General features: G+C 36.2%; 1 protein-coding gene across 5 annotated transcripts in view; it reads right to left on the bottom strand.

Moving 5' to 3' along the window:
• Positions 1-14,472, bottom strand: part of LOC306875404 (inaD-like protein) — a 122,818-nt gene that overhangs the window by 102,353 nt on the left and 5,993 nt on the right. For all 5 annotated transcript variants that reach the window (XM_079425926.1, XM_079425930.1, XM_079425928.1 and 2 more), the window contains 5 exons: positions 8,735-8,863; positions 3,778-4,014; positions 1,588-1,690; positions 1,408-1,496; positions 1,016-1,157 (listed from right to left, as the gene is read on the bottom strand). In XM_079425926.1, coding sequence (XP_079282052.1) covers positions 1,016-1,157; positions 1,408-1,496; positions 1,588-1,690; positions 3,778-4,014; positions 8,735-8,863 — 700 coding nt within the window. The remainder of the gene's footprint in view (positions 1-1,015; positions 1,158-1,407; positions 1,497-1,587; positions 1,691-3,777; positions 4,015-8,734; positions 8,864-14,472) is intronic.

Here is a 14,472-nt window from a genome sequence, read left to right as displayed (position 1 = left end):
AAACCACATGCGTTGTCAGAATTCAGTTGAACCGCGGTCCTAGCGCGTGCCGAACCGTGTGTGGAGAACCGTGCGGTTCGGTTTTTTTCCGCGAACCGTGCCACCCCTAATATATATACACATATACATATATATATATATATATATATATATATATATATATATACACACACATACATATTTCCTTTAACTTAAAAAAGGAAAGGAATGTGATAACTTAAAATATATTCTAATATCTAACATTCAAAGTATCTCATATCTATTAAATATAAATATTTGACAAAAAAAATTAAATGTAAATTTTTATTTGTACAATTTTTACATTGATTGTCAGCCCTAAAGTCAACGGAACACATATTTAGTGATTTAAAGATCTTAATATTGATTTCTTTACTTTATATATACATTGTTATTTTGAAAATTAACAAAAGTAAAAAGTGTTATTTCCCAACAGGCCAGTGCCTTAAACACTTTATGGATCCATAAAGTGTAGGGAAAGTTTTATTATTTTGTTTGATAATTGTTTGAATTTCCTGTTTTGATATAGCTGAAACCCAACAATTTCACATATTATTTCAAAATGTCACATATTTATTTTTCTTAAAACGGAACACATAATTTGTGTTACACATTTAATATTATATTTAAATATAAATATTTGTGCTTGAATTTCCTGTTTTGATGAAGTTTAACAGCTCCGTAATTTCACATTATTTATTTTCTTAAAGATTAATGGAACACATTAAAGTGAAATTTAAGTATTTAATATTAAATATAAATATAATATAATATAAAAATAAATATTTGTGTTTGAATTTCCTGTTTTGGTGCAGTATAATCCAATATCATCACATATTATTTATTTTCTTAAAAATTAACAATGCATTCAAATGAAAATATTATAAATATTTACTATTATTATTATTATTATAATTATATATGATAAAATGATAAAATTTTTATTGAAAAATTTATTTTAAATCAAATAATCCTAACACAATACATGTCACTTTACCTTTATCTAGCGATTTCTCTACAGACGTCCTCTTGGGCGAGTTGATCTTCCTAATGAGGGTAAGGTGTACGATATCGCCCGTCCGCTTCATTACCTCCAGGACTTCCTGGTTGGTGAATCCCTGGAGGTTCACGCCATCCAACTGTTCACACAGACACAAAGACAATCAAGAAGTCACTTCAGGCCCAGCTAACCTACTGATTAGCCTAGCATGAGGCTGGAGAAAGCGCGACAGCTTACCGCGTCCACGCTCAAACCCGTTCTTATTAACTGTTAATCGGCGTGAAATGAAAGAGACGTCTCACTTAGTTAGCGTTGTGTTCTGTTAGAGCGGTCGTATGAGCACAAGGCTAATTAAGGTAGAGCTCATTAAAAAGTGATTAAGAACCTACTGCTATTATCCTGTCGTGGACAAGGATTTTCCCGCTCTGCTCAGCAGCACTGCCTGGAACCACGTTCTTCACGAAGACCCCCACCGCATCTGACATGCAACAGAGACGAGAGATAATAATTAACAATGTACTGATTAATCGTTGGGTTTCTGGGAAAACAAGGCAAAATATGTTTCTTACCCTTAGTGGTCAAAGCGTTGTGTCCGATTATGGAGATCCCGAGGCTCTGGCCTTCCTTCTTTTTTAACGCAACTTCATGGATTTCGTAGCCCTCCAAATTTGGCTGCAACATTACAGAGCAAACACTGACATTTATTTTATTGTTTCTAAACACTTTTTGCTTTTTGCTACAGGGTGAATCTACAAAAACATGTTTGAGCCCTATATTAAAAAAATTATACGAAAAAAAACATCACTGTGAGGCGTCCGGGCGTACTTTTGGCGTACATTAAGAAAAATTCGTAATGACTAATTAATAATAATAATAATAATAATAATTCATTTTATTTAATAGCGCCTTTCTAAACACCCAAGGTCACCTTACAGCAAGCAAACTGGTAAAAACAGTAATAATAAATACACAAGTCCTGCCAGCATTACAAAATTCAACTGCATACATACATCATAAATACAATAAAGGCTTATAAGAGCAATAACGAGAACAATTAATAAGAGCAAGTCATGAGAAAGCCTAGGTAAAAAGATAAGTCTTAAGACGAGATTTAAAAGTATGAAGGCTGTTATTATTGAATATAGTTAACATGAGCTTCAAAAGAAAGTGTGCTATCCAGAATGACACTCAAACTCCTGACCTGCTGAGAAGGACAAATTGCATTATTATCGATAATAGATTTTGTACCAATAAGTAAGACCTCAGTTTTATCACTGTTGAGTTTTAGAAAGTTGGCTGAAAGCCAGTCTTTAATTTCAGCTAAACATCTGGTCAAGGAAGGTGGAGGAAACGAACTAGAGGGTTTGGAAGACAGATAGAGCTGGGTGTCATCGGCATAGCAGTGAAAATGGATACCATATTTCCTGAAAATATGGCCAAGAGGAAGTAAATAGATGATGAATAAGAGTGGGCCCAAAACAGAACCCTGAGGGTCACAAGTAGTGTTTGTAGATGGTCTTGATTTAAAAGTCTTAATTTCATCCTACTGAGTGTGACTGGTAAGATAAGACCTAAACCAGGATGGGGGCGGGTACCAGTGATCCCTATAGAACAGTGGTTCTCAACCCGCGGGCCGCATGCGGCCCGTCATGAATCCAAATGCGGCACACCATGCTGAATGTTACAGTCTATGTGCTGAACACAATTAAAAAATAACTTTCAGTTTTACAATTCATTTTATTTTTTACGTTAATTTAAAAATGTACTAAACAAATATAAGCTATAATGATTTTATGTAAAATAATTTAGTTTTTCAGATATTATTTTCAGACATGAGCAGACCTATGTACTATGTTAATTGCACACGTAATTAATGTTATGCATTTAACGAACACTTACAAGTGCGCACTTTGGCAGAATTCAATTCAAATAGTCATCAGCAGCCATTAGTTCTGTAAAATTGAGCATCAGAATGGACAAATTTGTTAAGGGAGAAAACGAAATGTGGAAAATGCCAGCGAAGGAACGCATTCAAACAAGAATAGTCGCAGAATCAGTGTTGAAGAGAGTGCTGTACTTTCGGCATCAACTTTTGGTTTGCCCCCCACTCACTTGAAGATGTTCAGGTTAAAAGAAACACCCATAGGCTACTACGCTAATATTCCTTAATTACAGAAATGTGGCAAAACATCTCTGGAGAGAACCTCAGATTATTAAATTTGAAAATGTTTTCCATATTTGTGTCAACATAGGCTACATTTGTGAACGCACGCTTTCTGCAATGTCGCGTGTCAAGTCACGCTTCCGTGTGCGTCTTACAGACTGCAACTTATCGCAACTTCATTGTGTTGTTACTCCTTTTGAGCAGAATTTCACAAAATTGGTCAGCCCCAATGACAAAAACTAAACGATTTCTTATTTGTTATTCATTTTAAAAAGTAAAAAATTATATATATTTTTTCTTCATTTATTTATTTAATTTTTACATTTTAAAATGTAAAATTATTACATTTGAAATGTAAAAATATAATTATTATAATTATATTATAATATTATTGTAAAATTAAGTCATTATTATATTATATTTATTTATTTAATTTAAAATACTTAAATATAATTGTAAATAAAAACAAAATTATTATTTATTATTCATTTCTTGTGATTTTGCTATAAAATATTAACTACATGCGTTTATTTTTTTAAAGATGAAATTGCATCATTCATTCACTGATTTATTGTAAACGTGGTGTATTCTGTACCGTTTTGCTGCCCCTGCGGGATGGCACAGGAGGTGGCAGAGAGGTGACGGGAGCCGTGGCGGGGGCAGGTGGAGGTGGAGGCGGAGGCTGGGGCTCCCCCAGAGGATCTCGTGCGATCAGCATCTTCACATGGGTACCGCAGGCCTGCAGCACCTGCACCACCTGGTCACTGGCCAGACCTCGAGTGGACGTCTCACCAATCCGCAGGATGTGGTCACCTGTTTTCAGCCTCCCGTCCTGGAAGTGAATGAGAGAAAGGAGGAAGTTGACATCATTGAAGATGAGGTGAACCAGTCTGTCCATCCATCTATCTATATTAGATCCATCCATCCAAAAAAAGCTCCTCTACCAAATTATATGGTAAAGCATCCAGATGGGGTTTTTTTTTGTAATTCCCATTATTCCCAATGATTGTTGCAAAACTAAACAAAATGATAAAAATAATAATAAAAAATAAATAAATAAATAAATAAAAAATAATAATTATAATAATAATAATAATAATAATAATAATATAGGGAATTTTTTTATATATATTGTTGAAATAATGTACATTTTAATGTTTATATTTCCAATTTTAATATATTTTTTGTTAAATTACACATGTATCTGAATATTTGTAAATATACACTTTTTTACGTGATGTTATATTGTCAAACATACACACATTAAATATTTATAATTAAATTTTTTTATATAATATTTTCATACATATATATACACACACACACACACACAGGTGTGTCTATGTTTATATTTACATCATATTTAATTAAATGTATATTTAATACATTTTTTATTTTGTTAAAAAAAATAATATTTTTATATTTGAATACTACCATCCATATATGATATGTAAGTTTATGATATAAAATTTATATTTACTTATATATTATTCACGACTGAGTTGAGACCCTTGAGCAAGGCACCGAACCCCCAACTGGTCCCCGGGCGCCACAGCAATGGCTGCCCACTGCTCCGGGTGTATGTTCACTACTGTGTGTACACTTGGATGGGTTAAATGCAGAGCACAAATTCCTAGTATGGGTCACCATACTTGGCCACACACCACTTCCCTTTCATTTATTTTATTAATTGTATTTTTTTAGCATATGACCCATCTTTGTACAGATACAAACACATTTTACCTGTTAACAATTGCAGATTGCATTATAAGTCATTTTTACCAGCCTCCAAAGTGTAATTTACCTCCCAAACGCAGGCCTGAGCCAAATCTTACATTTACAACCTAATTTGTTCCTATCATCCACAGGTGCAGGAGCCAAAAGTCTAACATCCACAATAACCGTGTCACTCTTACGTGGCCTTTCCTCACGGCCCTTTCCGGTCGGCTTGAGCTGTGAGACGTATTCCTTCTAGGACTCTGGCAGACGGGCCAAACGAACGACGGGAGGAAGGGGAGGACTAAAGAGTGATTACACAAAGCACGGAGAGGAGAACAGCCGTCTTTGTGAAGCGCGAGACATGAAAGGCGTTTGATACATCAACTTGCGCAGGGAAAATCTCGGCAGCTTGTTCCTGCCACTGTGCCGGGGACAGCAGGGGTGCATTGAAGCCCGCCGCAGCCATTAAAGGTTGAAATGGGAAACGCCAAGGATAACAAAGCCCTGATTTTGACAGCTTTTTTGGAGCATAAGATCCACTGATGTGTGAAATGCAAGCAATGTGCCTTTTGAACAAGAAGGGGTTTGTTGCCTGAGCTCTGGACACTGGGTGGGAGAGAAGAGGAGGGGTGTGTGTGTGTGTGTGAGGGGTCTAAACCAGTACAGGTTGTTTTCTAGTCTCTGTTCCTCCTGGCTAAGCATTGAAGAGAGTAAAGCTGACATCAGTAGGTGTGTATTGAACAATCTGCTTTTCAAGTTCCCACGTCAAATGCTTTCCAGAAGCGCTGAAGATACGAACAGAAAAAAGTAATCTAAATAGGATTATTGCAAACACACGTATACTGTACGCCATCCTACATGATGTCTACTCTCAAAACAAAGTCACTTTTGTACCATTTCATCTCATAACTGTTCCCCTAATGTTGACATTTAGGTAGAAATCTAAATGTCAACTTAATAGTTTTTTTTAATATGTTAAAAAAAAAACAATATAACACACTTTTATTTATTTTATTTATTTATTTAGTCATTTAGCAGACGCTTTTATCCAAAGCGACTTACAAATGAGGACATAAGAAGCAATCAAAACCAACAAAAGAGGGACAACGTGCAAGTGCTATTACAAGTCTTGGTTAGCCTAACGCAGTACAGATCAATATTATTATTATTCATTTTTATTTATCTGTTAATTTTTTTAATAAAAAGACATAGATAAAATAAAATTAGAATAGAGAGTGCTAGAGTTAGAGGGTCAAGTAAAGATGGAACAGATAAGTTTTTAGCCGTTTCTTGAAGATGGGTAAGGATTCGGCTGCTCGGATCGAGTTGGGCAGGTCATTCCACCAGATGGGAACAGTTAATGAAAAAGTCTGTGAAAGTGTTTTTGTGTGTCTTTGGGATGGAACAATAATGTGTCGTTCACTTGAAGAACGCAAGCTTCTAGAGGGCATATAAGTCTGAATTAATGAATTTAGGTAAAGGGGTACAGAGCCAGTGGTGGTTCTGTAGGCAAACATTAATGCCTTGAATTTAATGCGAGCAGCTATTGGTAGCCAGTGCAAATTGATGAACAGAGGCGTGACGTGCGTTCTTTTCGGCTCATTAAAGATTAATCTTGCAGCGGCATTTTGGATTAATTGTAGAGGTTTAATAGAATTGGCTGGAAGACCTGCCAAGAGAGCATTGCAATAGTCAAGTCTGGACAGAACAAGAGCCTGAACAAGGAGTTGTGTTGCATGTTGCACAGAGAAAGGGCCTGATCTTCTTAATATTATATAATGCAAATCTGCAGGACCGGGTTTTAGCAATGTGGTCTGAGAAATTCAGCTTATCATCAATCACAACTCCAAGGTTTCTGGCTGTTTTTGAAGGAGTTATGGTAGATGAGCCTAACTGGAAGGTGAGATTGTGATGAAGCGATGGGTTAGCTGAAATTACAAGCAGTTCTGTCTTAGCTAGGTTGAGTTGAAGGTGATGGTCCATCATCCAGCAAGAAATGTCTGTTAGACACGCAGAGATGCGAGTAGCTATCGTCGTTTCATCAGGATGGAATGAGAGGTAGAGTTGAGTGTCATCAGCATAGCAGTGATATGAAAAGCCATGTTTCTGAATGACAGAACCTAGTGATGCCATGTAGATAGAAAAGAGAATTGGTCCAAAACTGAGCCCTGAGGCACCCCAGTAGTTAGATGTTGCGACTTGGATACCTCACCTCTCCAAGATACTTTGAAGGACCTATCAGAGAGGTAAGACTCAAACCACTGGAGTGCGGTTCCTGAGATGCCCTTTCTCAATAGGGTTGACAAGAGGATCTGATGGTTGACCGTATCAAAAGCAGCAGACAGAGAGTGGAGAGAAGGATGTGAACGAGTGTATGTTTGCTGGAAAGATATGTTTGATTGATTGTGGTGTGGAAAATTGTGCAGTGAGGTTTGTAGTTTTATTAATGAAGAATGTGGCAAAGTCGTCAGCTGTTAGAGATGATGAAGGAGGAGGAGGAGGACAAAGGAGGGAGAAAAATGTTTTAAAGAGCATGCGAGAGTTAGGCGAATTGTTAATTTTGTCATGATAGTATGTCCTTTTAGCAGTGGAAACATTAGCAGAGCAGTCAGAGAGGAGTGATCGATATAAATTAAGGTCAGAAGGATTTCGTGATTTGCGCCATACCCTTTCTGCGGCCCTGAGTTTAGAACGATGTTCGCGGAGAACATCAGATAGCCAAGGGGCAGAAGGGGTGGTACGGGCTGGATTCGAAGATAAGGGGCAGAAAGTATTTAAACAAGACGTCAGAGTGGAACAGAAAGTATCAGTAGCACTGTTAACATCAAGAGAGGATAACTGTTTAGGGGGAGGAAGTGAAGATGAAACCATAGCAGATAGCCGGGAGGGTGAGAGTGAACGCAAGTTACGTCGAAAAGTGACATGTGGAGGGGTATGTGATGTGTCAGGAATCATGTTGAGGTTAAGAGTGAGGAGGAAGTGATCTGAGGTGTGTAGCGGAGTAACCAGCACATGATCAGTGGAGCAGTGTCGTGTGTAAATAAGGTCCAGTTGGTTGCCTGATTTGTGAGTAGCCGTAGTTAGCACTCTCTTGAGATCAAAAGACGCAAGCAGAGTGTGGAAGTCTGCAGCCTGAGGTTTATCTAGGTGGATGTTGAAGTCTCACTTTTATTAGTTATAACAACATTAAAAAAAAGTCATGAATGATATATAAATATATCTATAAAATTCCACATTTACAAACCCCCTGAAAGGGACATGATGATGGTAAAAATGAAAAAAGAACTAGGATTAATTTTTGCGAAAACGCAAAAGTTTCTTGGAGGAATGCAAAAGTTTTGCAAGCTAAACCAAAGCTTCTTGGAGAAACGCAATAGTTATGCAAGCTAATGCAAAGTTTCTTGAAGGAATGCAACATTTTCGGAAGATAATGCAAAGTTTCTCAGGGAACGCAATAGTTTTGCAAGCAAACGCAAAAGAACTCAACCATTTTGTGAGTGAACGCTTAGTGCCAGATTTACTAAACAGGGCCAATTCCCTGGGGATCGCAAACTTTTTGCAAGAGAACGCAAAGTTTCTTGGAGGAATGCAATAGTTTTGCAAGCTAATGCAAAGTTTCTCAGGGAATGCAATAGTTTTGCGAGCAAACGCAAAGTTTCTTAGGGGAATGCAACAATTTTGCGATTCTAGAAAATAACATTCAAAACTGCCTAAATTGCATTGGGTGTAATACTGCTGAATTACAGATATTAACTCAACTTAATGGTTCAGAAGCTGCCCATAATTCTTAGTAAAATGTGTTGAGGAAACATGTAATAGACGCAAATACAAACCTTATCAGCCACGCTATCTGGCACCACGGTCCTGACGACCATTCCTGTTGGCTTGCCTCCAACAATCCCAAATCCCAGGCCAGATCCATCGTTCACCAGCTCGATCTCCTCCACGTGTCCCCACTGATCCTGCAAAAGACACACACAGGAGACAGTTTTCAATCTCTTGTCTCATACATTTAGAGGTCAGTGGGCATCGTCATAATTTACTTTGAGCCACAAAACTGTCTACTTAAAGAATAAAGATCCATTCAATCACCTTTGATTGTCTAAATAGGGAGCGATTGACGACCCAAGACCAATGGCTACATCCTGACGCAGAGTCGTAATAGGGCACAAAATGCTAATGAACGTGTTAACGGTGTGATCCCACAGTGGCTGATCAATGTCAGGGTCAGGAAAGCCCACGAGAGTCTTTGTGATCTCACGTCAGCCGCGCTCCTAATCACCCAAGTCTCCTTGGGCTCATATAAATGACCTGCAATCAGTACATTTCTGTTCTCTTATTACCAAGCTGTTATCTGCCGGGTGACTACCTCTGCAATTTTCTCACTATCTAATGAAACCCCTCCTCTGCTGTTCGCCCCGTCGCTCTTTTGAAACAAAGCTTTGCACTAACGCTCGTCTTGCTGTGAGGAGAATAAAACCATTTCGGAGATAAGAAGTCTCTTTCTGAGTCCCAAAAGGAAAACTCAAGTACTTTTTGAGATTTACTTACCCGGGTCGAAATTCAGCTCTGTCATGATTCATCAGTGTACATTAGATCAGGGAAAAAATTGCCATTCTTCAATTTTACGCAATATGTATGATGCTGCACAATGGATGCATCTGGATGTTTTTAGGATTGGGTTTTGTAATTTAAAAAAAAAGGTGGTGGGGGCAGATTTTACGTGCTTTTTTTGCAACTAAACATTTGAGTTGATGAAAACAAAACAAAAAAACAAAACTAAAACGCAACACAAAACATACAAAAACCTAAAAAGAAATGTAAAAAAAAGAAACAAAAAGAAAATAAAAACTAAAAACTGAAAAAAGAAAAAACAAATAAGCAAAATAAAACCTCAAAATAAAAATAAAATAAACATAACAAAAAGAAACAATAGACGAAACACAAAAACTACTAATAAAATGCAAAATCGTAATAAAAATAAATGCAAAACAAAACACACAAAACCCCCCCAAAAACAAACAAACAAACAAAAACAAAAAGAAAACACAACTTACAACACTAAAAATAAAACAAAAATAAAATAACTACACATACAAAAACTAAAAGTAAAACAAAATGCAAAAAAAAACTAAAAACAACAAAAAAACTAAAAATAAAATGCAAAACGAAAACATACAAAACCATTTAAACAATTATGCTTCTGCAAAAAGACTAAAAGTTTCAAGAAACGTCATTTTTAAGTTTGCTATTCCTTTGAACATGCCTGGCAATCCTATAATAAATCTGTTAGAGGATTCAAACACAGCAAACATTGATGACCCAAACCCAACAAATACAGCTATATTTCTTTCTATAAACAGCCGTATTTCCTTCAGGCCGCAGCTTACATAAACATATATACATTAGCGATGGTTAATGAGAAAGCCATTGTGGGAGGCAGAAAACATCTCTGTTGGGAAAAGGCTTGGATGTTATTCCTCCAGGAGCGGGAATCCCGGAGCAGTGCAACACAAGTCTTGCCTGCATGAAACTTTCCAATGGAGTATAATTAGGATTCAAGATATTTTCAAGGGCTTCAGAGGTCTGGGTCTACAGAGAGATAGAAGGGCAGGGGAAGTGGGGAAAAACATACCTCAGCTACATTTGCTCCTGCTCCCCCCCATTTAAGGAATGGAGCAGTGATCCCTTGGGGTCCTAACAATCTTAAATAGATAAATATTTTCTCAGCTTTAAACGATAAGAGAATAGATTGAAATGGAAGGGAAGGTGGGGGTCTGTTTGAATATGGGGTTAGCAAGAGGACATAATACATGCTTGCAGAGTGACGACTTCATTGCGAAGCTTTTAAGCTGACATATGATGATTGACATTAGTAATTCCCAAGTCTCAGATTGACAGGTATTTAAACATAAGGAAATAATGCGTTTGGAGTTAAGTAATAAGGGCTTAAATTTTACAACAAGGGTGAATCTCTAATCTTCTATTTTTCTTCCTCTCCTTTGGTACAAGTGGACGGCTTCATGGCATCTGTTTGTACACAGTTCTTTCGAACTGTGAATTGTGATATGTATTTCTGTTGTGAGACTGAATAAAAATGTTAATCATAAAAAAAAAAAACAAAAAAAAAAATCAAGGGTTAATCTCAGGAAAACATGTCCAGGTCACCAAAAAAAGAAAATAATATTTCATCACAATTGTAAATCACTATAATTAATTAATGAATTAATTAATTTTATATATATATATATATATTTCTTAAAAATTGTACAGTAATTATATTTTGAAAAAGAGCTTAAATTAAACGTGGGATTTCTACAACAAACAAGATAAAATAGAGCTAACAATTTAAAATTGTAAATTAATAAAAGTGTATTAGAAATAATCATATTAAATCACAAATTCACAATTCTAAATATTTGTATATATATCTTAAATTACTTACAAAACTTGAGAATTATTTGAGTTAAACTGAAACTGGCATAAATATTACTAAAATTGTTATTATTATTATTATGGTTTAAAAGTTTGTTTGATTCCTTTAAGAACAAATTTTTTTTTCCTACTGAAATTTTTGGGTGAAAAAAATGGGTGATTTTTTTTTTATACATCACAATAATCGTCAGTATTACATCTTGGCAAAGCCTTCTGTACACTCTATTTCCTTCTGCGTTTGCGGTGTTAAGTCATGTTTGTGATAAAATCTATTTTATTTCATAGAGCGCAACAAACAGACACTTAATCTGACTTATAAACAAGTTCAGCGGCACTGACTACTTTGTTGACATCTGGTGACAGAGTTTGGCTAGGCAACAAGCAATCAAATGAAAACCAGACTTTTGGTCCATTAAACACAACTCTGAAATGGAACAGCACACAAATTAAACCAAAGTCTGGCTATGATATGCAGGACATGGTCCCGAATTAAGGATATTAAACATTTCAAATCGAAAAAATAAGCATCAACAGAGCAGAAACACACAAGCTTACAATGCAAAGACCAAATCAAAACTACTGTCATTTTTCCAGCAAGAGGAAATCGCTGCGTGTATTCGCCGTTAATTTGAGAGTGGTTAGGTTTGGGCACTTAATTAAAGTAGACGAGAGGGAAGTGTTGTGTTTATTGTCGAAGGCTTAGGTTAATGCAGTTCATCTACTGACTGTTGGTCTTTCCAGCCTCATTTTCTTCCTCTTCCGAGTTTATTTCTTTCGGTGGTACAAAGGTCTTTCGGATGAACCTGAGAAAGTTTGCGCATTTTGTTCTCCTTCTGTTTTTGGTTTAGACACGTTCAGATTATAACAGGATGTTTTAAGGGCTGTATTGTTCCTGGGGATCACATAACAACAATGGGAACAGGACAAATAAATATACTCTTAGTTTAGGCTGAATTACTGTTTGCAGCTCAGGCAGGTTAAATCAAGATCCTCAAGCAATTTTTTATAATTTCTGTCACTGGAGTTGATAATTTGTATATGTTTGTGAATCAAAAAATCAATATAAACTAAGTACAGTTTGTTAGGCCTTAGGAAATATTGGGCTTATTAAATAGGCAATAATAAATTAGTTAGTGCTAATACTAATAGCATGTTCCTAAGTATTTCTGGCGATTTACCGATAGACACGATTAACCGTAACAGATTTTGGACTATCGTATCTATCGCAGTTACACGCTCTACGTGGTCATGAAAACGTATCATTTGCACGTTTTAAACACTGCGGTTTAAAAACAAGTGATTTTAAGCCGTTGAAACGCAATGAGCAGCAAAAGAAAACTCATTTTACTATATGTGCGCATTGGAGTACTGGGAGTTATTTTTGCCGCTTTATAGGCCTGAAGCGGTTACTTACACACACTTGTACGTGTCAAAATGCCCATCTTTGCAAGTATCCTCGTAAACACAGTAATTTAGGTCTTAAGTGAAAGCAAACAGCTGAGAAAGAAAACGTGTGTAACAGTATATTGGATCCGGGCAGCTCTTAAAGTGACAGCAGTCTAACATTCCTGCTGTCTGTCATTGATGCTAATCAAACAACAAAAGAGAGAAAATCTCTCAAAACTCTTCACTTTTGTAACTTTAATAAGAAGAAATATATATTTAATTTACACAGTGAACAATATGCAATGTTTTTAAACATTTATTTGTTCTACTGTAGTTTTTGTTGTTGTCCTATTGCTCGTTTCTTATTCTAATTTAATCGCTGAGTGTTTGCTTGTCTTCAGTGAGCTTGAGTTTGTATTTTTTAAAATTTAGGCTAGTATTAGGTTTTTTTTGTGATATTGACACAGGGTAACAAGAATTATGAAATTTCTATGGTATCAAAAATTTTGATATAAAGACCTTATTCAAAGCAAAAATAACTATATTGTTTATATATATATATATATATATATATATATATATATATATATATATATATATATATATATATATATATATTTATTTATTTATTCGCAAAACTTTGCGTTCTCTTTCTCTCAAGTTTTGCGAGGGAACGCAAAAGTTTTGCGAGAGAACGCAAACATCTTTGCGAGGGAACGCAAAAGATTTGAAACATATTTTTTCCTCCCACCCCAAATTTTTTTTTCACCCACCCCGAAATCTTTCCCCCACCATGAGCGCTAAAGGGCTCCGTAGCTCTTTCATCTCACATAGCACACTTTTTTTTTCAGAATTGCAAGATACAAAATTGGAAGATAAAAACGTGGGGGGGGGGGGGGGGGGGATATAAATTCTGAATTTTGACTTACTTTCTACTGACTTTGTGGCGGAAACAGCTTATGCAACTGGTACTTAACCTAATGGATCAGTTCACCCAATATTGTTATTTATGCTTCCTCTCTTCGTTTCAAGCCTAAATGCTGTTATCTTTTCTGAGGAACAGAAAAAGCTTTTTTTCCCCTATCAGTGATGGTTTGAAGTGATCGGAGGCTGCAATTTGGAGTTCTAATCAAATAAGGTGAACGTTTGATGCCGTGATGTTTAGTCACAGAGAACCAATGGTGTTTCAAGTTACAGTGCCTATAAAAAGTCTTCATACCCCTTCATTTTTTTCATGTTTTGTTATGTTGCAGCCTCATGTTAAACTGCTTTGAATTACTTTTTTCCACATTAATCTACACTCCATACACCATATTGACAAAGCAAAAACAGAATTGTCTCAACTTCGTAAATTAATTAAAAATACAAAAACTGAAATAAGTACATTGCATAAGTCTTCATACCCTTAGCTCAGTACTTAGCTGAAGCACCTTTACAGCCTCAAGTCTTTTGGGATAAGATACGACAAGCTTTGCACATCAGAATTTGGCAATTATCTGCCATTCTTCTCCTCATCTCTTCACGTCTCAAGCTCTGTCAGGTTGGATGGGGACTCATGCACATTTTCAGGTTTCTCTAGAAATATTTGATTGGGTTCAAGTTCAGGCTGTGGCTGTGCCACTCAAGGACATTCACAGCGTTGTGTATAAGCCACTCTTGCTGTGTGCTTAGGGTCACTGTCCTGTTGGAAGGTAAACCTTCTGCCCAGGCTGAGGTTCTGAATGCTCTGGACTGGGTTGTCATTAAGGCT

This window comes from Barbus barbus (assembly GCF_936440315.1).
Source record: "Barbus barbus genome assembly, chromosome: 9".
Lineage (NCBI taxonomy): Eukaryota > Metazoa > Chordata > Actinopteri > Cypriniformes > Cyprinidae > Barbus > Barbus barbus.
Note: the sequence above shows the minus strand (reverse complement) of the source record. Positions and strands in the feature narration are given on the sequence as shown.